The sequence below is a fragment of the Mauremys mutica genome, chromosome 3 (genome assembly GCF_020497125.1).
Source record: "Mauremys mutica isolate MM-2020 ecotype Southern chromosome 3, ASM2049712v1, whole genome shotgun sequence".
NCBI lineage: Eukaryota > Metazoa > Chordata > Testudines > Geoemydidae > Mauremys > Mauremys mutica.
Genome location: NC_059074.1, coordinates 17,524,967 through 17,551,643, shown reverse-complemented (window position 1 = coordinate 17,551,643; position 26,677 = coordinate 17,524,967). Strand labels below are relative to the sequence as shown.

Below are 26,677 nucleotides of genomic sequence, written 5' to 3'. Positions count from 1 at the left end.
AGCATATATACTGCCTGTTCCCTCCAGGGCAAACGCCAGGGATATCAGCAGAGAAATGCTGGCCTGCTGAGTACCCTGAAGGCTCATTAAGGAGAAGGGGGCAGCAGAGGGAGCAGCTGGCAAAGGCCTTACTACAGACTAGCCCACAACTCAGCTGCAGGGAGGAGAGCTGTGTACAAGACAATTTAATTAACAGGACCCAACTCCAGAGAAGAAAGCTGTTTAAGGGGACAGAGTGAGAGGCTAAATTAATGCAGCCACACTCCAAGGAGGAGAGCTTAGGGAAAGACTGAAAAGGCATAATCTAGGCCTAGTCTACTCTACAGTTAGATTGATATAAGGCGTCATACGTTGACCTAACTCTGTAAGGATCTACACTACAATGTAGCATCCACCGATGTTACTCGTCCACTATACCGACTTAATACCTCCACCTCCCTGAGAGGCGTAGTGCATAAGTCAATTTAGTTAGGTCAATGCAGTGTCAGCGTAGACACTGCGTTGTTTACATCGACTGTTGCTGCCTTTCAGAAGCCAGCCCACAATTCCCCACACTGACAGTTAAACCGGTGCAAGCGCTCGTGGTGAGGACGCACGCCGCCGACCGAAATAGCATAGTGTGGGACATGCAAAAGGGCTTTAATTACTACGGTGGCTGTACGTTGATATAACTTAGGTCGACTTAATTTTGTAGTGTAGACTTGGCCCTGGAGAAGGAACTAGGAAGGGTTCCACAAACAGGCAGGTTATAGATGCAGGAAAGAAGAGTCTCATGAAGGAAGGAAACCGAGATCACTAGTTGGACTAAGCCTGAGATGATGAATGTCCCCAGGTGTATTTGTGCCTATGGCTACACTATAGGGCTTACAGTGGAGCAGCTACACCGATGCAGCTGCACCTCTGTAAGCTCCCTAGTATAGCTGCTCTAAGCTGTTGGGAAAGAGCTCACCCGTTGGCTTAATGAATCCATCCTGAAAGAGCGGCAGTAGCTATGTCTGTGGGAGAAGCTCTCCTGCCAACATAGTGCTGTCCACACCAGTGCTTAGGTCAGAGTAACTTACGTCGCTCAGAGGGGTGGCTTAGTCACACCCCTGATCGACGTAAGTGGTTGTGCAGTCATAGCCTGACTGAGCTCCTACTTAGGCTGATGGCTCTTGTTAATAATAAATGCGACCCTTGAAAAGGGTGTGCCCTTTGATAAAAAATATTTGTATGCGCTTGTTTATAAGCTGGGTGAAGGGAAGTGTAGTGCCACTCCTAACTGAAAGAGGGTACACCGCAGTGACCCCAGGTCATCACACACCCACAAAAGGAATTAGGTAATTGTGCGCAAACATTCATTTTGTACAAGGAAAGCTTTTTAATATGAGACAGGCGCTCCTGTGTTTTGCGTGCCCAACAGTTTTGCCCTTCCCTGCATTTAAAACTTGAATTGCAACTCATTGGTTTGCAAATGCATTTCACATTATATTCTCGCTAATCACCTGACTCTCTCTTGCACTGGCTCCCCACTGACTTCAGTAGCCACTTCCGACTGACGAAGGCGTAAGTGGGATGAGACTCAGGCTCATTGCCAAAGGCCCTGGGATAATCTCTCAGACCACTTAGCAGTTTTTGAAACTCCTTCGCATACTCCCCATGTCCATCATGAATCAACAGAAGTCGCACCTTGTTTTACAGCGTCATCCTCATCTGCTTTCCGTGAGGGAGGGGCCCACTCCAAATACCCCTTAAACCGTAGGGTGGTTTGGATCTGGGCTTGAGCTTTGTGACTTAGAATCACAGATGTGGGGCTGGATGAGACCTCGAGAGGTTGAGTCCCATCCCCCTAAGTATACCTAGATCACCCCGACAGGTCTCTAGCCTGTTCTTATGAGTATTACAAGTTTTAAAGCAGCTCTATATTTCCGAGTAACTTCTTTCAGTCTCTTTCTTTAGGTGGCATTTTGGACCCTGGCATTTATACTATCCCACCCTTCTGTTTACAAGAACATCATGGAGGACGTCGGTTCTGTTTTTGGCAAAGCAGGTAATAAACCAGAAATAAGTGTCTGTCTGTCGTATTCTAGAACATACATTTAAAAAATAACAATTTGTTCTGAATTTGTGCAGTGCCAAGCCCTGGGGTCCGGCTCCATGACTGGGGTTACTAGGCATAACTGCAATACAAGTAATAACTAATATAGGGCCCAGGGCTGCCCATAGGATTCAGGGGGCCTGGGGCAAAGCAATTTCGGGGGCCCCCTCCATAAAAAAAAGTTGCAGTACTATAGAATGCTATATTCTCGTGGGGGCCCCTGCAGGGCCCGGGGCCTGGGGCAAATTGCCCCACTTCCTTCCCCCCTCCCCCCTGGGCAGCCCTGATAGGGCCAAACCCTGAGATCTTTACTCAGGATTTGCTCATTTCTTCCTCAAGCAAAACTACCTGTTGATGCAATAAATAAATAAAAATGAAGTGAGAACTCAGCAAGGATCTAAAGATTTGGCTCTTCAGGCTCAGGCCTAGCATTTGGGTCTAATCTTCGAAGGGTTTTCTTGTCAAAGGACCAAGGCTTGATTCTGACTTCAAAGCTGTTTCAAACTGTTATACTCCATTGATTTCAGTGGAGTTAGTTCTGGAAATAATGTTTGAAGCATTATTAAGGCCAGTGCCAGAGAAATGGAGAGGATTCAGGACCTCCCGGCTCCAAGCCCCATGTTTAATATATAATCATAGGTCTCTTAGGAAGCACTACTCACTCCTTCTCCTCAAGTCCATGGAAGGGTGGACAGATCTGCCTGTAATGGCTGTGCTCATTCCTGAAGGCAAATTCCTTGTGTCCCTATTGTATTTGGGCTGAGATTGCTCCGATCTTGCTTCCATTGATTCACTGAGGACTGGAAAGCAGGACTTTCTTAGCCCTCATCTACACTACGAGTTTAGGTCGAATTTAGCAGCGTTAAATCGATTTAACCCTGCACGAGTCCACACGACGAAGCCATTTTTGTTGACTTAAAGGGCTCTTAAAATCAATTTGTGTACTCCTCCCCGGTGAGGGGATTAGCGCTGAAATCGACCTTGCTGGGTCGAATTTGGGGTAGTGTGGACGCAATTCGATGGTATTGGCCTCCGGGAGCTATCCCAGAGTGCTTCATTGTGACCGCTCTGGACAGCACTCTCAACTCAGATGCACTGGCCAGGTAGACAGGAAAAGCCTCATGAACTTTTGAATTTCGTTTCCTGTTTGGCCAGCATGGCAAGTTCAGAGATGACTATGCAGATCTCATCAGCAGAGGTGACCATGGAGTCCCAGAATCTCAAAAGAGCTCCAGCATGGACCGAACAGGAGGTACTGGATCAGATTGCTGTGTGGGGAGAGGAATCTGTGCTATCAGAACTCCATTCCAAAAGACAAAATGCCCAAATATTTAAAAAAATCTCCAAGGGCATGAAGGACAGAGGCTATAACAGGGACCTGCAGCAGTGCCGCATGAAACTTAAGGAGCTCAGGCAAGCCTACCAAAGAACCAGAGAGGCAAATGGCCGCTCCGGGTCAGACCCCCAGACATGCCGTTTCTATGATGAGCCCAAGCAACAGAAAGCTGTCATTCAATAAGTTTTGAAGTGCAGTGTGGCCTTTTCCTTCCCTCCTCCCCTCCTCCACCACCCCACCCAGTGCTTCCCTCCTCCCCCAACCCTCCTGGGCTAGCTTGGCAGTTATCCCCCTATTTGTGTGACGAATTAATAAAGAATGCATGAATTTGAAACAACAATGACTTTATTGCCTCTGCAAGTGGTGATCAAAGGGGGGGAAGGGAGAGCAGTTGGCTTACAGAGAAGTAGAGTGAACCAAGGGGGTGGGTTTTCATCAAGGAGAAACAAACAGAACTGTCACACCGTAGCCTGGCCAGTCATGAAACTGGTTTTCAAAGCTTCTCTGATGCACCGCGCACCTTGCTGTGCTCTTCTAATTGCAAACAGCTGAGTCAGCAAACAGCACCAGCGAGCTTTCAAACGTCCAAAGGCACATTCTACCACCATTCTGCACTTGCTCAGCCTATAGTTGGACTGCTCCTTACTACTGTCCAGGCTTCATAAGCCATGGGAGCAAGGGGTAGGTTGGGGTAGGTGCAACTGTGCGGTGCTGCCGGCTGGGAGAGCAGCCTGAGGCAGAAGCCTCCAGCTCGCATGATATTCCAGGCAGGGCTGAAACTCCATGAGATGAAACTTAAAGAAGAGAATGACGTGGAGTCACTCCCATTTATGTCCAGGTGCCCCTGACCGACCTCACCGAGGTCAGCCAGGAGCATCCAGGAGACGACGACGATGGCTAGCAGTCATACTGCATCGTCTGCTGCCGCAAAGGCAAGGAGCTGCTGCTGTGTAGCAGTGCAGTACCGCGTCTGCCAGCAGCACCCAGGAGACGTATGGTGATGGTGAGCTGAGCGGGTTCCATGCTTGCCGTGGTATGTCGTCTGCACGGGTAACCCAGGAAAACAGGCAAGAAATGATCGTTTGCCATTGCTTTCACGGAGGGAGGGGGGGCCTGACGACATGTACCCAAAACCACCCGTGACAATGTTTTTGGGAGCTCAACCCAGAATTCCAATGGGTGGCAGAGACTGCGGGAACTGTGGGATAGCTACCCACAGTGCAACACTCTGAAAGTCGACGCTAGCCTCGGTACTGTGGACACACTCCGCTGACTTAATGCGCTTAGTGGGGGGACACACAACCAACTGTATAAAATCGATTTCTAAAAAATCGACTTCTATAAAATCAACCTAATTTTGTAGTGTAGACATACCCTTAGTCAAATAAATTTACTTTTGGAACTCCCTTGTATTGGCAGCCTACCTGTGTTCTTTGTTGGCTGCGATCAAGTCCTACTTGTTTTGGTCTGTTTACCGCAAACCATTTATGCCCCCTATCATGTTTGATTTATTTAGCATTTGCCAAAGTCTCTCTACCCATTTTGTGTGTGCGCCCAATGGGAACCTTTGTGTATGGCTGGTTTTCCTGAAGGTTATTGTGTGCCATTGGGCCAGAGTATTTCTGTGATGTTACCTTGCTGTGCATTTGATCTGGCTGCCTTTCCTTTTTAGATGTTTTGTCATCTCGTGTTGTCATTCCTTCGTTGCCTTCAATAGGCACCTTGTAAACTGCTTACATTTTTAAAACTGTCCTGAGAGTCAGTGAGCCTAACATAGTACGTAAAAGTAAGATCTATAAACTTACTCAAGTACCTACTGTCTTAAAATGGACTTTATGAACATACAACAAACCTAAGGAAATCAAATAAAGAACAGGGTGGGGACTGAAGTGCTTAATTAGTATTTTTAGTGCCCAAAATTGTGCTTGGATGCTTCACAGAACAAGTCAAAGCTGCTGCCCCAAAGAACGTGCCATCTAAATTCAGTGTGACACAGCAAGTCAGGGTCATAACTCAGATACAATAAATGAGTAGGGGAGCAGAAACACACTGATAACAAGGTCATGTGGTTAGGCAGTAAGAAATGTAACAAATTAAAGGTTCTGTGAATTTAGATGGGTTTTAAAAATAGGTTCAGTGAGAGTCCACACAGCAATAATACCTTCTATAACACTTTTTATCAGCAGATCTCAAAGCGCTTTACAAAGGAGGGGTCAGTGTCATTCTCCCTATTTTGCAGGTAGGGAAACTGAGGCACAGAGTGGTGAAGTGACTTGCCGAATGTCACCCAGTGGGCCAATTGCCGAGCCAGGAATAGAACCAAGGTCTCCTGAGGCCCAGTTCAGTGCTTTATCCACTAGGTCCCAGTATCCGTCTACACACATCATTTAACATGGTTTAAAACTAGAACTGGTCAAAATTTTACATACACTTCAAAAATTACCATTTTTCATCAACATTTTACCAAGTTTTTGTTGAGCTATTACAAGTTTGAAACTTATTGACCAGATATATTTAAAACCCTTACATGCTAAATATCAATATCAAAGTGCCTTAGCCAACCAGAATATAAAATCACGTTAAACTGTTTGAGGAATGCATTCTAGACAACACTGAAAATTCTAGAGGCACTCTACCAGAAGTCCTCAAGCAAAACGGTTCAGTGCATGATGAAATCTCATAACGCATGTGAAATCTTGTACTTCTTACTGTCTTATCCATACAATATTTTTTCTTATAATGCAACAGGTAAAGAGAATATTGAAATATCTGAAGACGACCTTAAGAAGCTTCTCTTAATTAAATGGTGCACTTTGGAAGCCATACGGCTAAGGTCTCCAGGTGCAATCACTAAGAAAGTGGTGAATCCAATAAAAATTCAGGTGAGGTTTGTTTTTACGTGGCTGTCATAGTTCATTGTAACCCTTCTAGAAGTCACCATCCCAAATGTATCTGGACATAATAAATTAGGCACGTGGAACCCCAAACTTTATTTAAATCAGCTGTTTAAGAATGATTTTGCTCCCCACCCCCACCTTCACTTTCTGATTGAAGGAGCTGGGGAATGCTGCACTGATGCTATACAGGACAGGCACCACCAGGGCAGGGTCCAGCAAACAGATGGTCAAAGTCCCATCAGCTGTTGGAGGACTGAACTATACTTTTCTTCCTCTAGCTCTTCTTTCTCAGTGCATTGTGAGAGAAGGAGTGAGGAATCTCCTAAAGAAACATTTGGGAGAAAAGCTATCTTGGTTAAAGAACTGGCATTACCACTCATTTAGGACATAATCCAAAGGTCATTTGACTTCAACAGGAGTGTTTCTATGGATTTCACTAGGTTTTGGATCAAGCTCTTAATGAGAGGATTACCTAGAGTTTACAATCCACTTCTGAATACAGTCCTTCAGCAAGAGCCAGGAAAGACCAGATTTAACATTCCTGTTACATCTAACGTTAAAAAACCACTTCGGGCCTTTCTTATATTTAATAAAGAAGCAGCAACAACAAAAAAAAGGTGCAAACCCATTTTCCCCTTGCATCACACCCTTAATACACACAAGAGTGCTTTACCAGCTGCACTTCCTCTCTAGCAAGGTCTTTCATTCTGTTCTTGGTGAACCAGCAGCATTCATAATAGTATGTTTTGGGAGAAGACAGAACTTGCAATTTTCTATTTCTTTGCTTCAGAATTTTTTCTCTTGCTTTTAGACTTTCACCATCCCTGCAGGTGACATGCTGATGTTGTCTCCATATTGGGTGCACAGGAATCCAAAATACTTTCCAGACCCTGAAACATTCAGACCTGTAAGTTGCCTCATTTGATGTATTTATTTTGCTCTCTTTTTCTCCTTTTTGCATGTAATTAGATCTAAAACATATTGCGTACATCTTCCTTTAAGGTTGCTTTCAGCAGGATATTTATCCTCCCCCTAGGATACCCACTATAAGGGTTAATGCCCTAGTATTTATAGGGGAAGAAAGCATGCACAAAGAAGAGGGACCTGCTGGAATGAGTAAGATCCTCCAGTTCAAGAACATAGTTATGTTTAATATATTTTTGTGTAATCACTGCCACTCTGAAGTAGCAAATTGTATCTTGCTGGTAAATTGCAAATACATATAGGACTTGATCCAAAGCCCATTGAAGTCAGTCAATTAAAAAACTCCCATTGGCTTCACTGGGCTTCAGACCAGGCTCAGAGCATTCCTCCACTTGACGTCTGTTTTATATCTTATCTCTATGTATTTAACCCATCTGCATTGGCTTCAAGTCCCTCCTCAAAACTCTCCTTTGCCATGATACCTACAAAGCACTTGCATCAATTCGGCTGCTGGTGTGCTGTGACCACTGCCCATCACCAATATGAGAGAGACAAGGTGGGTGAGGTAGTATCTTTCATTGGACCAACTTCTGTTGGTGAGAGAGACAAGCTTTTGAACGTACAGAGAGCTCTGGTCCATGATTCTTAGAAGAGGCATCTTCTGTGGCAGAGCCATTTTACCTCTTTTTGAAGACGTGAAAGATTTACTTAACCACAAGCTTTCCCTCTAGCAAATCTTTTCTACATGAAGGCCTTCTTAACAAACCACAAGTCAGGTTTGAACCATTACCCTCTCTGATGACATGGAATCTATCAAATCCAAGCACTTTCCTATCATCACAGAAGGCATTCGTGTGTGCCTTGAATCCAAAAGTCTTCACACATCACTTGGTTGCGACTACTGGCCTCCTCTCTTCTCCTGTGTTGGTCACTAGAAGGATCCCCAGGAAGATCACCAGCCTTCATTTCTCTGCCAGGCGCTGTTCTTGATTCCATTGTGTCTGCTTTCACTGGCGTAACTTCTCACATGGAATATTAGTGGGAACTCTCCAGCTTTCTTCTCAGCAGCCCTCACCGTTATTATAATGCTGGTACTAGCATTCCTGAAGGCAGCCTTGCACCCTGTTCCCCTCACCTGCATTACAGATATCTTAGGCCAAGTTCTTCGATGTATAGTCACCAGCCAGGACGGTCTATGTCAGTGTCTCCCTTACAGGGATTACATCTGGAGGTATGGTCCAGCAATTACATCTGGAGGTATGGTCCACCTCAGGCTATTTTGCCCTTAACAAATACAGACTTCTTGTTGAGGCTGACTAGATTGAGTGGATCTATAGATTTTTACCCTATAGTTCCATAATCATCCTATCTGTGGTCTCAGACCTCAGTGTCTGTGGGAGTGCTATCCAGTTTAGCTTTATTTATTTCGCCTGGTGACCTCAACTATTGTGTTAAGCCCCTCCACCTACTCCAGAAAAAAAACAACAGTTTGTTGTTCATACATATGGAACCTAGCTGTCTTCACCAGAGAAGCTTCCACATTGGATTGCCTGGGTCTGTTACTTCAGAGACATCTCGTCACTTGTTAGGATGTCTTGATGCTACCAAGTTTCACCTTAAGAACACCCCCACCCTTGAATGCTAAGCTATATGGCTGTTTTGGTTTTTTTTTCCAACTTCTGTCTCTGTCAGTCAGTACCTTGATTTACCTAGTGAGCACCTAATGCTCACTCACTCAAACACTACTTTTATTTGGGCTCATTATCCTTGCCCTCCTCTTGGCTGGACTCTGTTAAGTGTGTTGGTCAGTAAGTGTGTTATTTTTCTCTGCAAAACTTCTTGGGACACAGCTTGTCTGAAAGATGCGATGAATAATTCAATTTGCATTGCCTGGTAGGACCTTGCAATTCAGGGAGAACTAAGGACAGACTCTGAATCAGCTTGCTTCTGTGGGGTAAGGACCAGACTTTTAAAGGCAGTTAGGTGCCTAAATCCTACTAGGCACCTACCTGCTCCTTTAGGGGCCTAAATATCTTTGGAAATCTGGGCCTAAATTCCTGTCTTGAAATGGGCTTGACTAAATTACCTTGTTTACAAATCCATATGCTAGCAACACAGTGGCCAAGTAATCTTAACAGGTTGAAGGGAGCTTTATATGCCAGGATTAGCTGTCCCAGGTCATTTTTAGCCTGGAAAAATAATGTTAAGCTTATTTATACAAGGCTGATTTGGGAAAAAATGTTTTCTTCCCACAGGATCGTTGGAAAGAGGCAAATTTAGAGAAGAATGCTTTCTTGGACGGCTTCGTGGCATTTGGAGGAGGGAAGCATCAGTGTCCAGGAAGGTCAGTGAAACAGCTGGGGTTTATTTATTCCTAAACCCCGCAGAGAACAGCTTCCTCGCTGTGGGGCTCTTCTTACTTTGTCTCCAGATATATTGACATTGGTCAGTGATCAGTAGTTCAGCACTCTTTGAGCCTTGCCAGAGTTGGTGATAAGAAGTTGCACACATAGGAAAGGTAGAGTTAGCTGTGAGATAAAAGCAGAGTCTGAGACCAACATTTTCGGGGCTCTGCATCTTGGGAGACAGAAGTCAGCCGAGTTCTGCTGCTCTCCCAGCATCTTTTCATCAGTGGAAGGTTATTTCAATTACAGGGCATGTTAGTCTATGTGCGTGGGATTGTGGTGGTCATACATTCTGTCATTGATCTAAGGAATGTTTCTGCAGTCTAAACCTCTTCTCTCATTCCTCATGATCAACTAGGTTCCTTGCCCATCAGTCCAATCATATCACAACCCTCATTGAATCTAGTGACTGGCTCCTCTGGGGCTACGTCTACACTACCCGCCGTATCGGCGGGTAGCGATCGATTTTTCAGGGATCGATATATCGCGTCTCATCTAGACGCGATATATCGATCCCCGAACGCCCTTATATCGATTCCGGAACTCCACCGCCGCGAACGGCGGTGGCGGCGTCGATATGGAGAGCCCCGGAGATCGATCCCGCGTCGTGAGGACGGGTAAGTGATCGATATAAGATACTTCGACTTCAGCTACATTATTCACGAAGCTGAAGTTGCGTATCTTATATCGATTTTTCCCCTTAGTGTAGACCAGCCCTAAGTTTAAATTTCTTGTACTTGCCTTCAAGGCCCTGTAAAACGATGCCTTGTTCCATGGCACAGATGTCATCTCCATCACATCCCCTTTCACTCCTTCAGCAAGCCTTCAGACCTCCTTCATGCCCACTTCTTGGTTCCACGCTGTCCCCCGCCCCCCATTCACGGGACAACCCTCCCGTCCCAGGGAGCCACGTGCCCACCGTTTGATGATGATGAGCTTCAAATAGGTAAAAGGTTGTTATAAAGAGGATGGTGATTAATTGTTGTTCATAACTCTGAACAAAACGTTAAATGATTCTTTCAAAAGTTTACAACTGAACGTTGACTTAATATAGCTTTGAAACTTTACTATGCAGAAGAAAAATGCTGATTTCCTTTTTTTTTTTGTAATTTACATTTAGTACTGTACTGTATTTGCTTTTTTTTTTTTTTTTGGGGGGGTCTCTGCTGCTGCTTGATTGCATTCTTCCGGTTCCAAATGAGGTGTGTGGTTGACTGGTCAGTTTTTAACTCTGGTATTTGTAACTCTGAGGTTCTACTGTACATACATTTCACCATGATATTATTGACCAGTGAATTATTAGTTTTCAAGGCATATTTTTTACAAAGATTACTACAATAGTGTGTAGGGCGTGAATGCAGGGTGCATTTGCTCACAATGTAATAATGGCTGTGCTTGCTGTGAAATAACAGGTAATATTTACATATTTTTATCCACATATCTGAAAGCACATTCCAAGGTGTGTAACATTATCCCCATTTTGCAGATGAGCAAAAGGGTCCTGAAAAGCTGTTCCATGTCACAGTCAGTAGGTGGCAGAGGCAGGAAAATAACTCAAGCTAAAGCGAATCTTCATTTAATTTGACACTGGCATTTTATAGTTTAATGATGTGTTTATAGTTTTTCTGTCTTCCCACATTATAGAAGTCCAACCTCAAATGAAATTCCAATATGAACATAAATGAAAATAGCCCACTTGTTAAACTGTCAAACGAGCACCATTGTGCTTTCTCCCAGGCTGTTCACATGTGAGAGGAGCTCTTCATAAACACCCACACAGCCACCTCATTGTTCTCCTAACTCCTTTGCTGTGATGTCTATTAAAAAATGACAACAACTGAGTCAGTGTGTCTCAGCACACCAGCTGCCTACCAGTACTGGTCAGCATTTCTCTTTGTTTCTTTGTACTCCCCATGTCTCTGTTGTGTCTTGTCTTCTACTTAAATTGCAAGCTCTTTGGGGGAGGGACCACTGTTTTGTTCTGGGCTTGTACAGCGCCTAGCGCAATGGGGTCCTGGCCCATGACTGGGGCCCTGAGGCACTACCAGGTTACAAATAGTTAATATTAGTCTAAGTGTTACCCAGGGTTTTCAGAACCCACAGCACTGGTCACTTAACTGTTTCACTCCAGGCGGTGCCAGGAATAAATCAATGGGAACACAGTGCTCTGGCTGATGAAAGATTAACACAAGTAAGCATGCTCTTATCTAAAACAACAATTTATTATATTTAAGCACACACAGCCACAAGCAATAGGTTTAGAACATCCCAAATATTTACCTAAAATATGGGACAGTATTGAGTAATTACAGCAGTTCCGCGATGGCCAATTGTTTCCCCGCTGGGGAGTAAGGTGTCGGGAAGAATGTCACTCAGGATGGCTTCAGAGGACTGCTCCAAAATACACTCTATTATCTAGTCCTTTTTATGACTAAAGTTTACAAAACACACAGATCATAGTGACCCCAACTAAGTCATCACATCTCCTAATATCAATAAACTACTTATCAACAAACATTCCTTACAGTCTTAGATATAATAAGCTTCTATGTCAAAGGCACCCACACTCCAAGGTTCTTGTCCACTTATTCCCTTTCAATCTCAAATCGTTGATTCTTTCTCTCCGCTCCTCCCATTCTGATTAGCAGAGTCTGCAAGCTTGCAGCTTGTTTTGACCTTGCCTTCAGAAGCCCTGCTTTATTCAAATTAACCCTTACCTATGCGGTGTTCTAGCTTATTAGTTCATGGTGGCTGAATGCACATAATATAGTTGCAATTGGCTCAATCACATTCTGAGGTACACGCACCCTTTAAATCCAGGGTAACACAAGAAACATAGAACATCTGATAGTCTTTACTAAGCACATATTGTCACTATGTAAAAACAGGAAGGAGTGAACTCTGTGCAGAATTCTCAGAGGAAAATCGCTCTGGGGCCCGATCCTGTGAGGTGCTGAGTACAACCTGGAAGAAGTCAGTGGGAGTTGAGGGGGATGCTCAACACTTTGCAGGATCCAGCCCACGCAGTTACAGAACTACTTTGGTGTCTCTTCACAGCAGTGTGGCCTACTGGAGAAGGCACTGAACTGGGACTCAGGGGATTTGGATACTATTCCTGTCTCTGACACTGGCCTGCTAGGTGATGTTAGGCAAGTCACTTCACCGCTCTGTGCCTCAGTTTCCCCATCTGTAAAATGGGGATAATGATACTGATCTCCTCTGTAAAATGCTTTGAGATCTACTGATAAGCGTGCTATAAGAGCAAAGTATTATTACATGAGACCCTGATTCAGCAAGGTCTTACAAATGTGCCTAACGTGAATTGTCCCATTGACTTGGCTCAAATGTGAACTGGGCCTGAGTGGGTAGAGAAAATTCTTGTACAGCTCCATGGAGAGGAAAACACAACAGCCAAGACTGAGGCTGTCTGAAGTCCTCTCCAGACTGACTAATGGAGAGCTCAGCGATTGTTAGGGCACATGGGAACGGATCTAACTGTTCATACCTCTCACCAGGTTTCGATACTGACATGCTAACTAATCAGCTGCGTTCTCGTGGTTACTCTGTTGTCAGGCTCCCAGCTGTACTGTGCAACCTTCTGTGTCACAGTACCCAAGTAGTATTTTTCTAGGTCATTCACCTCTCGCTACAGTGTGGTTCCTCCTGGCCCACACCAATGTGAGAGGAGAATAAAGGCATATGCTGCCAAATGAGTAGGGCCCTAACAAATTCACAGCCATGAAAAAAGTGTCACGGACTGTGAAATCAGACCTCCCCCAGGAAATCTAGCTATTGGAGGGGAGAGGGAGAGAGAGGGGCAGGGGCAGGGTGGGCGCTCCTACTGCACTGAGTTCCAGCTGCTAGTCCCAGCCAGGCTGGGGAGGGACGGGACTTCCTCTTCCCCTGCACGGGGGGAGATCATAGAATCATAGACTTTAAGGTCAGAAGGGAGCATTATGATCATCTAGTCTGACCTCCTGCACAATGCAGGCCACAGAACCTCACCCACCCACTCCTGTATCAAACCTGTGTCTGAGCCATTGAAGTCCTCAGATCATGGGTTAAAGACTTCAAGGTGCAGAGAATCCTCCAGCAAGTGACCCTTGCCCTATGCTGCAGAGGAAGGCGAAAAACCTCCAGGGCCTCTGCCAATCTGCCCTGGAGGAAAATTCCTTCCTGACCCCAAATATGGCAATCAGCTAAACCCTGAGCATGTGGACAAGACTCACCAGCCAGACACCCAGGAAAGAATTCTCTGTAGTAACTCAGATCCCACCCCATCTAATATCCCATCTCAAGCCATAGGGCATATTTATCGCTAATCATCAAAGACCAATTAATTGCCAAAATTAGGATATCCCATTATACCATCCCCTCCATAAACTTATCAAGCTTAGTCTTGAAGCCAGATATGTCTGCTCCACTTGGAAGGCAGTTCCAGAACTTCACTCCTCTGATGGTTAGAAACCTTCGTCTAATTTCAAGTCTAAACTTCCTGATGGCCAGTTTATATCCATTTGTTCTTGTGTCCACATTGGTACTGAACTTAAATAAGTCCTCTCCCTCCCTGGTATTTATTCTTCTGATATATTTGTAGAGAGCAATCATCTCTCCCCTCAGCCTTCTTTTGGTTAGGCTAAACAAGCCAAGCTCTTTGAGTCTCCTTTTATATGACAGGATTTCCATTCCTCGGATCATTCTAGTAGCCCTTCTCTGTACCTGTTCCAGTTTGAATTCATCCTTCGTCAACATGGGAGACCAGAACTGCACACAATATTCCAGATGAGGTCTCACCAGTGCCTTGTATAATGGTTCTAACACCTTATCTCTACTGGAAATACCTCGCTTGATACATCCCAAGACCGCATTAGCTTTTTTCACGGCCATATCACATTGGCAGCTCATAGTCATCCCGTGATCAACCAATACTCCGAGGTCCTTCTCCTCCTCTGGTACTTCCAACTGATGCATCCCCAGCTTATAACAATAATTTTTGTTATTAATCCCTAAATGCATGACCTTGCACTTTTCACTATTCAATTTCATCCTATTACTATTACTCCAGTTTACAAGGTCATCCAGATCTTCCTGTATGATATCCCGGTCCTTCTCTGTATTGGCAATAACTCCCAGCTTTGTGTCATCCGCAAACTTTATTAGCACATTCCCACTTTTTGTGCCAAGGTCAGTAATAAAAAGATTAAATAAGATTAGTCCCAAACCCGATCCCTGAGGAACTCCACTAGTAACCTCCCTCCAGCCTGATAGTTCACCTTTCAGTATGACTCATTGTAGTCTCCCTCTTAACCAGTTCCTTATCCACCTTTCAGTTTTCATATTGATCCCCATCTTTTCCCATTTAGCTAATAATTCCCAGGGGCGGCTCCAGGCACCAGCATGCCAAGCTCGTGCCTGGGGTGGCAAGCCATGGGGGGCGCTCTTCCGGTCGCCGCGTGGGCTGCAGGTAGGTTGCCTTCGGCGGCATGCCTGCAGAGGGTCTGCTGGTCCCGCACAGGCGTGCCGCCAAATCCGCGGGACCGGGGACCTCCCGCAGGCAAACTGCCGAAGGCAGCCTGCCTGCCGTGCTTGGGGCGGCAAAATACCTAGAGCCGCCCCTGATAATTCCCCATGTGGAACCATATCAGATGCCTTACTGAAATGGAAGTAAATTAGATCCACTGCGTTTCCTTTGTCTAAAAAATCTGTTACCTTCTCAAAGAAGGAGATCAGGTTGGTTTGGCACGATCTACCTTTTGTAAAACCATGTTGTAATTTGTCCCGGTTACCATTGACCTCGATGTCCTTAACTACTTTCTCCTTCAAAATTTTTTCCAAGACCTTGCATACTACAGATATCAAACTAACAGGCCTGTAGTTGCCTGGATCATCTTTTTCCCCTTTCTTAAAGATAGGAACTATGTTAGCAATTCTCCAGTCATACGGTACAACCCCTAAGTTTACTGATTCATTAAAAATTCTTGCTATTGGGCTTGCAATTTCATGTGCCAGTTCCTTTAATATTCTTTGAAGATTATCTGGGCCCTCCGATTTAGTCCCATTAAGCCATTCAAGTTTGGCTTCTACCTCGGATGTAGTAATATCTACCTCCATATCCTCACTCCCATTTGTCATCCTACCATTATCTGTAAGCTCCTCATTAAAGACTGAGGCAAAGTATTTGTTTAGATATTGGGCCATGCCTAGATTATCCTTAACCTTTACTCCATCCTCAGTGTTTAGCGGTCCCACTCCTTCTTTCTTTGTTTTCTTCTTATTTATATGGCTATAGAACCTTTTACTATTGGTTTTAATTCCCTTTGCAAGGTCCAACTCTACAACTCTGCTTTTGGCCTTTCTCACTTCATCCCTACATGTTCTGACCTCAATAAGGTAGCTTTCCTTGCTAATCCCTCCCATCTTCCACTCCTTGTAGGCTTTCTGCTTTTTCTTAATCACCTCTCTGAGATGCTTGCTCATCCAGCTTGGTCTACAACTCCTGCTTATGAATTTTTTCCTCTTTCTTGGGATGCAGGCTTCTGATAGTTTCGGCAACTTTGACTTGAAGTAATTCCAGGCCTCCTCCACCTTTAGATCCACAAGTTCTTCAGTCCAATCCACTTCTCTAACTAATTTCCTTAATTGTTTAAAGTTAGCCCTTTTGAAATAAAAAACCCTAGTCACAAATCTGTTTTTGTTTATCCTTCCATTTAGTTTAAACTGAATTAGCTCATGATTGCTCGAACCAAGGTTGTCCCCCTACAACCATTTCTTCTATGAGGTCCTCACTACTCACCAAAACCAAATCTAAAATGGCATCCCCTCTTGTTGGTTCAGCAACTACTTGGTGAAGGAATCCATCAGCTATCGCATCTAGGAAAATCTGAGCCCTATTATTATTACTAGCACCTGTCCTCCAGTCTATATCTGGGAAGTTAAAGTCTCCCATGATCACACAATTCCTATTAGTATTTACGTCATTAAAAACATTAAAAAGCTCTCTATCCATATCCAAATCAGATCCCGGTGGTCTGTAGCACACCTTAAGCACTATCTCAGGGGAGGCTCTAGTAGCTTTCTTCTCCAATGTGATTTTTGCCCAGACAGACTCTGTCTTATCCATTCCATCCCTTCTTATTTCTTTACAGTTAACCTCATCATTGACATACAATGCTACTCCACCACCTTTGCCTTTATTTCTGTCTTTCCCAAACAGAACATACCCTTCAATACCTGTACTCCAGTCATGACTATTATTCCACCCTGTTTCTGTTATTCCTATAATATCCAGTTTAACTTCCTGCACCAGTAACTCTAGTTCCTCCATTTTGTTACCTAAGCTCCTCGCATTAATGTACAAACATCTTAATTCTTGCTGTGTGGCTTCACTCACATTCTTTACCCGATTAGGCCCAGACATTCTACCACCAGTATCACCTATTAGATTGGTATCTACACTACCCTTCCTGCATATGTCCATTCTCCTACCCACGACTGTATCCTTTCTTACTTCGTTTTCTTCCCTCTCAATGTTAAAATCCGGCGTGGAGATTACCTGGACATCTCCCAACCATCTCCCCCCAATTCCTAGTTTAAAACTCTCTTAATCAGTTGTGCCAGCCTCCATCCTAGAAGTCTATTTCCCTCCCTATTCAGGTGAAGTCCATCCCGAGAGAACAGTTCTCTGTCCATGAATGCCTCCCAGTGGCCATACATCCCAAAGCACCACTGCCTGAGCCATCTGTTGATCATCATAATCTTGTCATACCTTTGTTGTCCTTCTCTAGGAACAGGCAGAATCCCACTGAAGATCATCTGAGCCTTGATTTCCTTAAGTGTCTTCCCCAGCCTGGCATAGTCTCCCTTGATACATTCCAGTGAGAATCTAGCCATATCATTCGTTCCCACATGAAGGACAATCAGTGGATTCTTTCCCGCTCCTGTTAGACTCCTCTTCAGCCTCAGGTCCACATCCCGTATCTTAGCACCTGGCAGACAGCACACCCTTCTGTTCTCCGGATCAGCTCTGGTTACAGGCCTGTCTGTTCTTCTCAGTAAGGAGTCCCCAATCATGTAGACCTGCTTTTTCCTGGTGACAGTGCGATTCTCTGGTCTGTCCTCTGTTCCTTCTGGCTGCAAGTCCTCTTGATTCCTATTCACCCTTGCAATCCTCCACAACCCATCCCATATCCTCCTGGGGTTCATGTTTGGTGTTGATCTCTCCATTGACTCTTCGCCTCTTCTTATAGGACTAGCTGCTCTTCTCTTCTTCCTTGCCCTCTCACCTTCAGCGACCACCTCCTGTGCCCCTTCTTAATTTTCCAACTCTGCAAACCTGTTCCTGAGCTCTATTTCTCCTTCACTGGCCTGTCTTTTCCTCTGCCTGGTTCTCTTAGTCACATGCTTCCACTGTCCACTTTCCTCACCCAGCAGTCTCTCCTCAGAGTTCTTTGGGCCTGCTTCCATCTGCAAGTCTGAGCTTTTCCCTTCAGACTCCTCATGTCTTTGCTCCATCATCCACTCAAACTCCCTTCTAAACTCAACCAGAGTTTCCACCTGCATCTCCAATCCTCGAATCTTTTCTTCCATCAGCTCTATCAGGCGGCACTTCATGCAGACGAAACGTTTTTATCAGGTACCCCCTCCAGGATCATGTACATGCCACAGCTTCCATATCCAGTTATCTTTATTGTGTCTTCCACTGCTTGGGTCACTACCACTGCTGCCTCTGTATCGGTGAAGGTGGCAATCCCGTGACCCCCCTACAACAGCTTTGCAACACCCCCTCCACTCCATGATCCCCTTTTGGATCAGGACCCCCCACGGTTACATCACTGTGAAATTTCAGATGTAAACATCTGAAAACATGAAATGGACTCATTTAAAAACCCTATGACTGTGAAATTGACCAAAATGGACTGTGAATTTGGTAGGGCCCTACAAATGAGCATACAGACCCTATTTTTAAAACAAACTCTCGTAGCAGCGGAGTTGAGGACCACAGTGCAGTAGTTTTAGCGTTTCACAGATAGGAAGGGGAAGCTACAACAGTCATACCCTTTACCTGCTAAAAGATCATCAGCATCTTTTTCTGTTGGAGGTAAACTTGTATGCACATGAATCCGACGAAGCGGGTACTCACCCACGAAAGCTCATGCTCCAATACGTCTGTTAGTCTATAAGGTGCCACGGGACTCTTTGCTGCTTGAATGCAGAGACAGGTGATGGACTCTAAAGTGTACAAAAGGGATTGTGTGTTTTTTCTGCTAATATGGGGTGGTCATGCCAGATAAACGACTGTTTTCTCCTTTGCCTTTTTTAGGTGGCTTGCTATAATGGAGGTTCACATGCTAGTCATTTTGTTCCTTTACAAATACGAATTTATTCTTTTGGACCCAGTACCAAAGGAGGTAAATACTTGTATGTTTAATCCAAATCTCTAAACCCTATTTCTTTCCTCTCAACTGTAATGTTGTTTGTAAAATATGTAAGGGGCAAATTCTTCCCTCACTTCTAGCTGTGTAAATCCAGAGTAACGCCATTGAAGCCAATGGCGCTACTCTGGATTTACAGCAGTGCAGCTGAGAGGAGCACATTTTGGCCCCTAGATAGATGGCTAAACCTCATCATAGCGTCTTATTTAATGACTTTGTGCTGTTCGCCTATGTCCTGGTACTTAGCACAAGGTAGAGGATATAGAAATGTCTTCTGACTGTCGCTTCATACATAATCTTATCCATGCCGGATGGGCTGGACCCTTGCTACGTTACGTGCTCAAAGGTGATTTCCAGGTAAGGGACTGGAAACTCCAAGGGTCTGTTTCTCCATTGCCTTTGCACTCACGTGGCAGAGGGAGAAGGACCAGATGTAAGTCGATATATCAGTACCAAAGAATTCACATTCTTTCTCATTCCATCAGGAGGTGAAGGGATTGCTCTCCCCCGCAGAATGGGCAAGAAGTTCAATGTACAGAGTCCTGGTTCCCCTAGAGGCTACTCCCTCTCCACAGGGGCCCTGTGTCTCCGCACTCTCAAACAGGGCGCAGGATGCTGCATGTTGGGAGCAGCCTGTGCATCCCGGTACTCAGCCCCCCCCAGGGCATCCGATGGCACAGCAGGACCACTAATTATTGAGCCTGAAATATCCCTTGCTAGTGAGTGACTGGCTAAGAGCGGCACTGGCTGCAGCTGTTCCTTGTCCGTGTCTGCATTCCTCCCCACCTGGCTTGTTGGCTAGCATTCCCCTTCGCAAACATGGTGCTCTGCATAACAAACACATACGCCTGCTACGACCCAAATGTGCCACTTGCCTTTATATCCAAGCCGCCGTAAGTGAGGTATTTAACACCAGGAGAAGAGGTGGGAGCTTGCAATGGCCCAGGATTGATAGGAGTTGCCCGTTAGGCTGGCATATCAGAGGACCGGCACTCCTTGGTTCTGGTGGAAGAACCTGGCTGTTGCTCCCCAGTGGTGGAAAGTCCACCCAGGATACGGTTTGTGGTCAGCACAGCCCTCAAAATGGGTAGGGCAGCCAGGGGAAGGGGCATGGCCACAGTATCTCAGCCAGCAGCTCCCGCTTCATGACTGGAACAGCACCAGTGTCTGTACTCCCACGGGAGAGAATTGCACCGTCTGTCGGCCACCACAGGCCATCATGCCACTGAAAGCAAATTGAGTCCCTCAGAGTTCATGCTTCATACTGTATTAGAACCAATTCTGACCTAAAATGAAACATGGGAGCCAAAATCTGGGCCCGCTGAAGACAACGACAACTCCGATCGGCTTCAGTGGGAGTAAGAATTGGCCTTAATATTGGTTCTCAAGTCTGTAACAAGGCAAAGCAAATCTCTAAGAAACGATGCTCATAACATTAATGTCAAAGCAAACTGAGACCAGGGCTGTGTTCACCAAACCAACCCAGGTGCATATTTACCATGTCTTTCTACTGCTTTTCTATCTTTTTGCAGAGCCTTCTCCATTTAGTGGGGACACAGCAGCCCGTGGGAGCATGCCGGGTTCAGTATAAACTCCGGCAATGAAAGCTGACTTGACTAATTCTGGTTCCTTTGCCAGCCGCTGTCTGTGAGGGACCGTTGCTCTGTTTCACTTTGGCATGTCCTGTGTGCCCAAATGTAGTCAGTGCCATAAGCAGTTGTTTAAATAGTTTCAAATGCTGTATGTACTCTGAGTAGTTTTTATATCATGCCCAACACTGTGGTATCTAAGCACCTGGGCCTGTGTGTCTAGGACACGGTATTTAAAACCCAGCCTTCCTTTATGCATCTGCAATTTGTGGGTGCAATGATTGGCAGTGTGTAGCTATCTAACTTGCTGGCTGCACCCACAAGTCAGGCGTTTAGGGGCCAGATTCATTATGCTCACTATTACTTTGGGGCACCAAGTGGGAGGCTGTGCTGGGAGCTCTTTGAAAATCAGGTCCTGTTGGCCCAATTCACACTTGTGCTGCATGTTCACTTAGACCAGTGCAAAGTGGCTGGTAAGCGTTAGCAGGTCAGAACAGTAATACTTTGCACTGGTGTAAATGAATACACAAAGTGCAGGACAATAGTGAATTGGGCCCTCTGGATCAAATCCTCAGCTGGTGTAAATCAGCATAACTCCTCTGTCTTTGCTGGAACGTTCCTGATTTACACCAGAGGAGGAGCTGACCTGTGTCTAAACGAAGGCTAAATGATTGTAAATGAAATGTATGAAAAGTGAAAGTGATCCTGCACCCTTGGTGCAGCCAAAACTTCTACTGACTTTTCTTGAAGTTTGGTTGCTCCAGGGATTCAGAATTGCCCCCTACCTTATAGTCCAATGAAAGCCTTGCCATGATGTTTGTTTTCCATTTTATACTTTGCAGGAATTTGCAAGAAAACTTTGTCTAAGGTCTAGAAGACTTTTTTGCTTTCTTTTAATGATTTACAGTATGTGAGATCCCAACCTTTTTTGGCTGTTGCACAAATCTAAAAATATCTAACCCTAAAAAGAAAATCTGGAATGAAGCACTGTTTGAGGAAGCAGTTCAACAAATTAAAAATGTCTTTTGGAATATACACAATTTTAACTGCTGTCAGATAATAGCCTTGTTTGTATATCTTTAGTTTTAAGTAAAGACTACTGATCACTTTTACAAATATTTGCCCCCAAAAGGGACATTTTAAAACACTAAGAACTACAGAATAAAGTTCCATAGGAAAAAAATATATAACAGCTGTAGCATGATGCACTAAATTGATGACCAGATCTTATCTCGCTTGGTTTATGGATCTGACAGTGTTGCAAGCTAGCCACATGGTTGGCTAGTGATTTTGGTAGTGGTATATTATAGTGGTCTCTAGTTGTGTTCATTATAGTTACATCTGCAAGACAGTTTCCACTCTCTCACCTCCTGTTTTTAGTTGCTTAAGTGGTTCTGAAACACTTACTTTTAGAGCTGATATTTTCATGTGTGGTCACTGCCTAAAAGTATGTGTCTTTATATATTTTTAATTTTTGAAAGTTTGAGCAAAATCTGTTCTGGTATTTTGCAATCGTGAGCATGGAAAATGTCTTTCCTGTTGCTTTAAAATAAACACTCTCATGGTTTTCCCCCCCAAAAGGGCAACATCACACTTGATACACCAGTAATCCCTAATGAGCAGTAATGACACTATGTGCTATGAACATATTTTTTGCAGCAGCAGAGTTATGTGTTACCAGATTTGCCTGTTACTTTGGGGTATGCTCATTTATTAGGGTTACTTGTCTGCAGGGGTGGAGGGGGTTTCTGTAATTCTATCAATGCACTGCTTGTGTCACGTGTGTTCTCATATGGAGCTCTACTTCTCCCTTCTGCAAGTTCCCTCCCACTGGAGCTATCCTGCAGGACCTAGGTTCCCCAGGGCTGGGTTCCTCCAGCCCCAGAATCAGATGAACACACACACACAGATTAACAGAGTGCAGCTGAGTGGACCAGGTCAATCAACACTCCCAAGCTGACCCTTTATATGCCCCTGGACCCGGAAGGCTGGATCAAGCAGCACTTTCAAGCTGCCACCCTCCTATGCCACAGGTTCAGCATGTCCCTATCCCCAGTTTGACGTTACAATCGTTCTGGTAGTAACCCACTTGATGAGAAAACCCCACGGGATTTTTGGGCGCTACAGGGATCTTCAGCTTAGGTAAGAGGAGTGTTGCTGCAGAGCAAAGGGGGAAGCCAATAACACACAACAGAGAGGGAGGGAGGGAAGCAACCAGCTTAACCATAAAAGTTATTTATTGCCAGGTAATAACCATACAAGGGAAGCCAAACAACCAAAACAGTTACAGTATTAAATCTAGCTTAAATCTGATTACAAAAGTCAGGTTTAGAAAACAATACCTGATCCCACAAATCAGGGTTAGAAAGCGATACCTGATCCCACAAGTCAGGATTAGAAAGTGATACCTAGAGTAGAAAAAAATACAAGAGAGAGAGAGTTGGGTTCTCACCACTCCGGGAAGCTTGAACCAGTCGGGGTTCCCAGGTGGTGGGTGGTGGTGGTAGCTGACGGTCCGGAGGGCTGGAGACAGGCAGAGCCCCCAGCACGATCAGTCAGGAGAAGATGAGGTCCCAATGGAACTGATGCAGATTTTGGATCCAGGCATCAGAACACGTACTTGAGCGTGGGTAGGGGTTTTTGTAGGGAAATAACAGTGGTTCAAGGGAGAACACTAGATTTGTTTATGGGTAAACTGATGACTCAAGGGAGTATACTAAAGTTGTTTTGCTCAGGATAGACAATAGGAACTGGTCATTCCTGGCTATGGGTGGTGTTCCTTCGAGGGAGCTCACAAGGTAATTAGGCAGCTTCAGTATTTTGGATACCAATCAAGGATTTATTACTAGAATTGGTCTGATAACTACTGAGCTAGGTGTGTGCAGGCCTAGGTTCATTAACATCTGGAGCAGAGATCCCCCATGATGCAGTGCTTCCCTGCTTTTCTGGTCCCAGAGTTCAGTGCGGTTCTTGCCTTGGAATCTCTGTTCTCCATTCTGTATGCTAATGAGAAGCCTCCCTGTCCCATCTTCAGTGCAAATGAGGTTACGGGAGTTGCCTTAATCCTATCACCTTTGTCCTATCACCTTTGTCCGGAGGGGTTTAGATGTGTCTCCCACTGCCTTTTCATTGCTTTTTGTAAGTCTTTCTTCTGATCGGTTTTGGTTCAAGCAGAGGCTGGGGAGGGGGGTCTTTTGTGAGTCAGACAGGCTGGATACTGTGCCCTGGTTCCCCAAGAACACAGAGCTGACTGGTAGCATATGAACATTTAAAAATATATGCAGATGAGTTCCGATCTGCCTCGAGAGCTGGGATACCTTCGGGTGTCAACTTCAAACCTGCACAACACACGCCCGGATTGTTTATTTTTTAAACTTCACTTGATGTCTAGGCCTGTGAGATCTACACATGCTTTTCTTCAAACCCTCTAAAAACAACCTCTGCGCTAACATCAGATATGAGAGGTTTTGTCCTATGAGAGTTTCTATTTGTTCTCAAAGGTTTGAGTGATTGCAAATAGGGGTTAAGTAGCAAAGTACTAGCTGAGCCTTAATTGTACTATCAGTATTGTAACTAACCTGAGAATTGCTAAATAGTCTGATGTATAAAGCAGTGTGCAATAACTGTATCACATTAGTGGGATCTTGTCAGGCACATTGTGCTAATTTAATCTGTCTTGGTTGTATAATTTAGGCCCTGAAGTTGCCAAGGGAACTGTATGGGCACATTCCTACATTTATGTGGAGTCCAACTGTCTGCAATGGGGGCATAAGGTTAGATTGTGAGGCCCTCTGGGCAGAGACCATATCTGTGTTCGGTACAACACGAAACACACTGTTTGCACGTAACAAGCAATATAAATGGTTTTTAACTCTTTCCCTTTTAGTCATTCTAACAGTAAATGTCCTCTGCCTGTTGATTTTTGGCCTCCCTTTTGCCTAATATTTTCTGTGGCTGTTTTTCTCAATGGCACAGGCACCAAAGCTGTAGCGCTTTATTTACTTTATTGCCTGTACCAGCCATGTGGCACTTGAGAAGGAATGTAGAGAGAGCTGGGACACTAGTTGCATCTATGCACTTGTGCTCATTGTTTCTTTTTTTAATATGAAAGTCATTTGCTAGGTCCTGGTCTTAGAAGGTGTTGGGCACCTACAACTTCCCATGACTTCAACGGAAGTTGCAAGTGCTCATCATCCCTTGGAATCAGGCCCTTACTGAGGATACAAAGCCTGTATGGGGCCTTGAAAAGACTCTTCTTGACTTCAGTGGGCTTTGAGTCTGGCTCTTGGTTTATTGCTGTAGCGGTAAATATTGTGTGGGGTGTTCAGGTAGCCAGAATGCACACTGAGCCAAATTCTACTCTGCTACTGTGACTAATGGAGCTGCGCACCTGTAATGGGCAGCGGAAGGTGGGACTGTATTTTGTTTAACACCATCAGACTGGTGTGCTTGGAGATTCAGTGATAAGTAAGAATAAGGTCATATTTTTTGCATGTATGTAAAAGAGAACTATTAAGTAATACCCTGTGGGCCAAGCACCACCAGACACCTTAGGAACTCTAGGTTCTGACCCCTTCTATCATGACACAAGCTGGATCTGTCTCCTTACAAAGTGACCAAAGCCCTGGGTCTGGCTTGGCAAGGACTCTAGGAGCTTGCTGCTCATTTGTTTAGATGTAAGTAGCCTCCCTTTCTGACCGTGGGAAACCAGTGGTACAGGTTGTCTTCAGGGCAAGGAAAAAACCCAGGAAACCAAACCTGATTTGTCACAGGGTGACTGGACCCTGCTGTCTCTGATATTAGATGGGTATGGGAAGACTCATTGTGAATGAGACAATACTCAATGTACTAAATAGTACAGATGCCCATTTCCTAACTCAAAAAACATTACAGCCAACACTGGGGAATTCTATAGTGGACCTCATCTTGACAGATGAAGAGGAACTGATCACAGAACTAAAAATTAATGGTAATCTAGCGTGATGGTTCTTGGAGTATGCAGGACTGTGAGTCACTTTGTTCCCTCCCCCTCGCCTCCAGTGTGAGTGAGACTTGCTTGTCCTTAAGTTGGGGGTCAGCTCCCTGCCACCAGCAGCCTGTTAGCCACACAAGCACTCTACTCTGGGTTGTGCCAGCCCTTCCTTTACTTTGCAGGCTAACAATTGGTGCATCCCCATCCTAGGGTCCCTTTGGAGCATTCCCCTGTAGGGTCCAGCGCCGAACACATACAGAAATACCAGAGCATACACAACAGCTTGTATGATTTAACTCAGGATCAGCACCTTGCCTAATAGCACAGCACTTATCTGTGTTACAGTGAAAACAAGAATAAGTGGCAAAGATGCAAGATTAAAATAATAGTGAGAGAGGATAATGGAAACAACAGATTACAAAATCATAGACCATTTTCATGAATGTAAATGCACTTCCTGTTTACTTCCTAGTTGTCGTTGTTCTCCAAATATAGTCCAGCAAACCTTTGAAGTGTAGCTCAAGAAAAAGTTCTTTTCCGCTACAGTGTTTCTCTTACCTGTTAGTTCTTTTCTGAAATTCTTAGTCTTTCGTCTACATTCAGCTTAGGTGGATGGTGGGAGATCCGTTGTGAATGAGACAATACTCAATTTACATTTCAATAGCAAGACAGGTGAATAAACATCCCTCGTCTGACAGAAAAACCTATTTGTCAACTCTGCTTTAATAAAGACTTTAAAACATATTCTCTCTCTCTCTGTATCCTTATATAGTATCTGTACGTACATTTCACATTGCTATTAATGACCAGTTTGACCCTGCATTTCATTAAAGACCTCACATGACATTTTTTGGTGAACCAGAATGTACATACCATAATTAGCACATTCCTATAACCTCTTTGCCAGTTGGCAGAAAGGGGTTCTTGGGTCATGCTTGGGACTTACTTAAAATGAAGTGCATAGTTATGTGCTTAAGTACTTTGAATCAGGGCCAATTGCCTTAGACAGCTAATGAGTTGATCACATTTATAATGTGCAAACAGAA

General features: G+C 44.6%; 1 protein-coding gene across 3 annotated transcripts in view; it reads left to right on the top strand.

The window, feature by feature from the left end:
* The window catches only part of LOC123365855 (24-hydroxycholesterol 7-alpha-hydroxylase-like), a 48,999-nt gene extending 25,856 nt beyond the window's left edge, over positions 1-23,143 (top strand). For 2 of the 3 annotated variants that reach the window (XR_006577793.1, XR_006577792.1), the window contains exons 7-13: positions 1,939-2,029; positions 6,162-6,295; positions 7,122-7,217; positions 9,490-9,578; positions 10,388-10,585; positions 18,959-19,046; positions 20,603-20,634. Coding sequence is in view for 1 of the 3 variants with exons in the window: in XM_045008840.1 (XP_044864775.1) it covers positions 1,939-2,029; positions 6,162-6,295; positions 7,122-7,217; positions 9,490-9,578; positions 18,959-19,046; positions 20,603-20,674 (570 nt within the window). In the remaining 2 variants the exon portion in view is untranslated. Of the gene's footprint in view, positions 1-1,938; positions 2,030-6,161; positions 6,296-7,121; positions 7,218-9,489; positions 9,579-10,387; positions 10,586-18,958; positions 19,047-20,602 lie in introns of all 3 variants that reach the window. The other variant, XM_045008840.1, reaches the window with a different exon arrangement.
* The last annotated feature ends 3,534 nt before the right edge of the window (positions 23,144-26,677 follow it).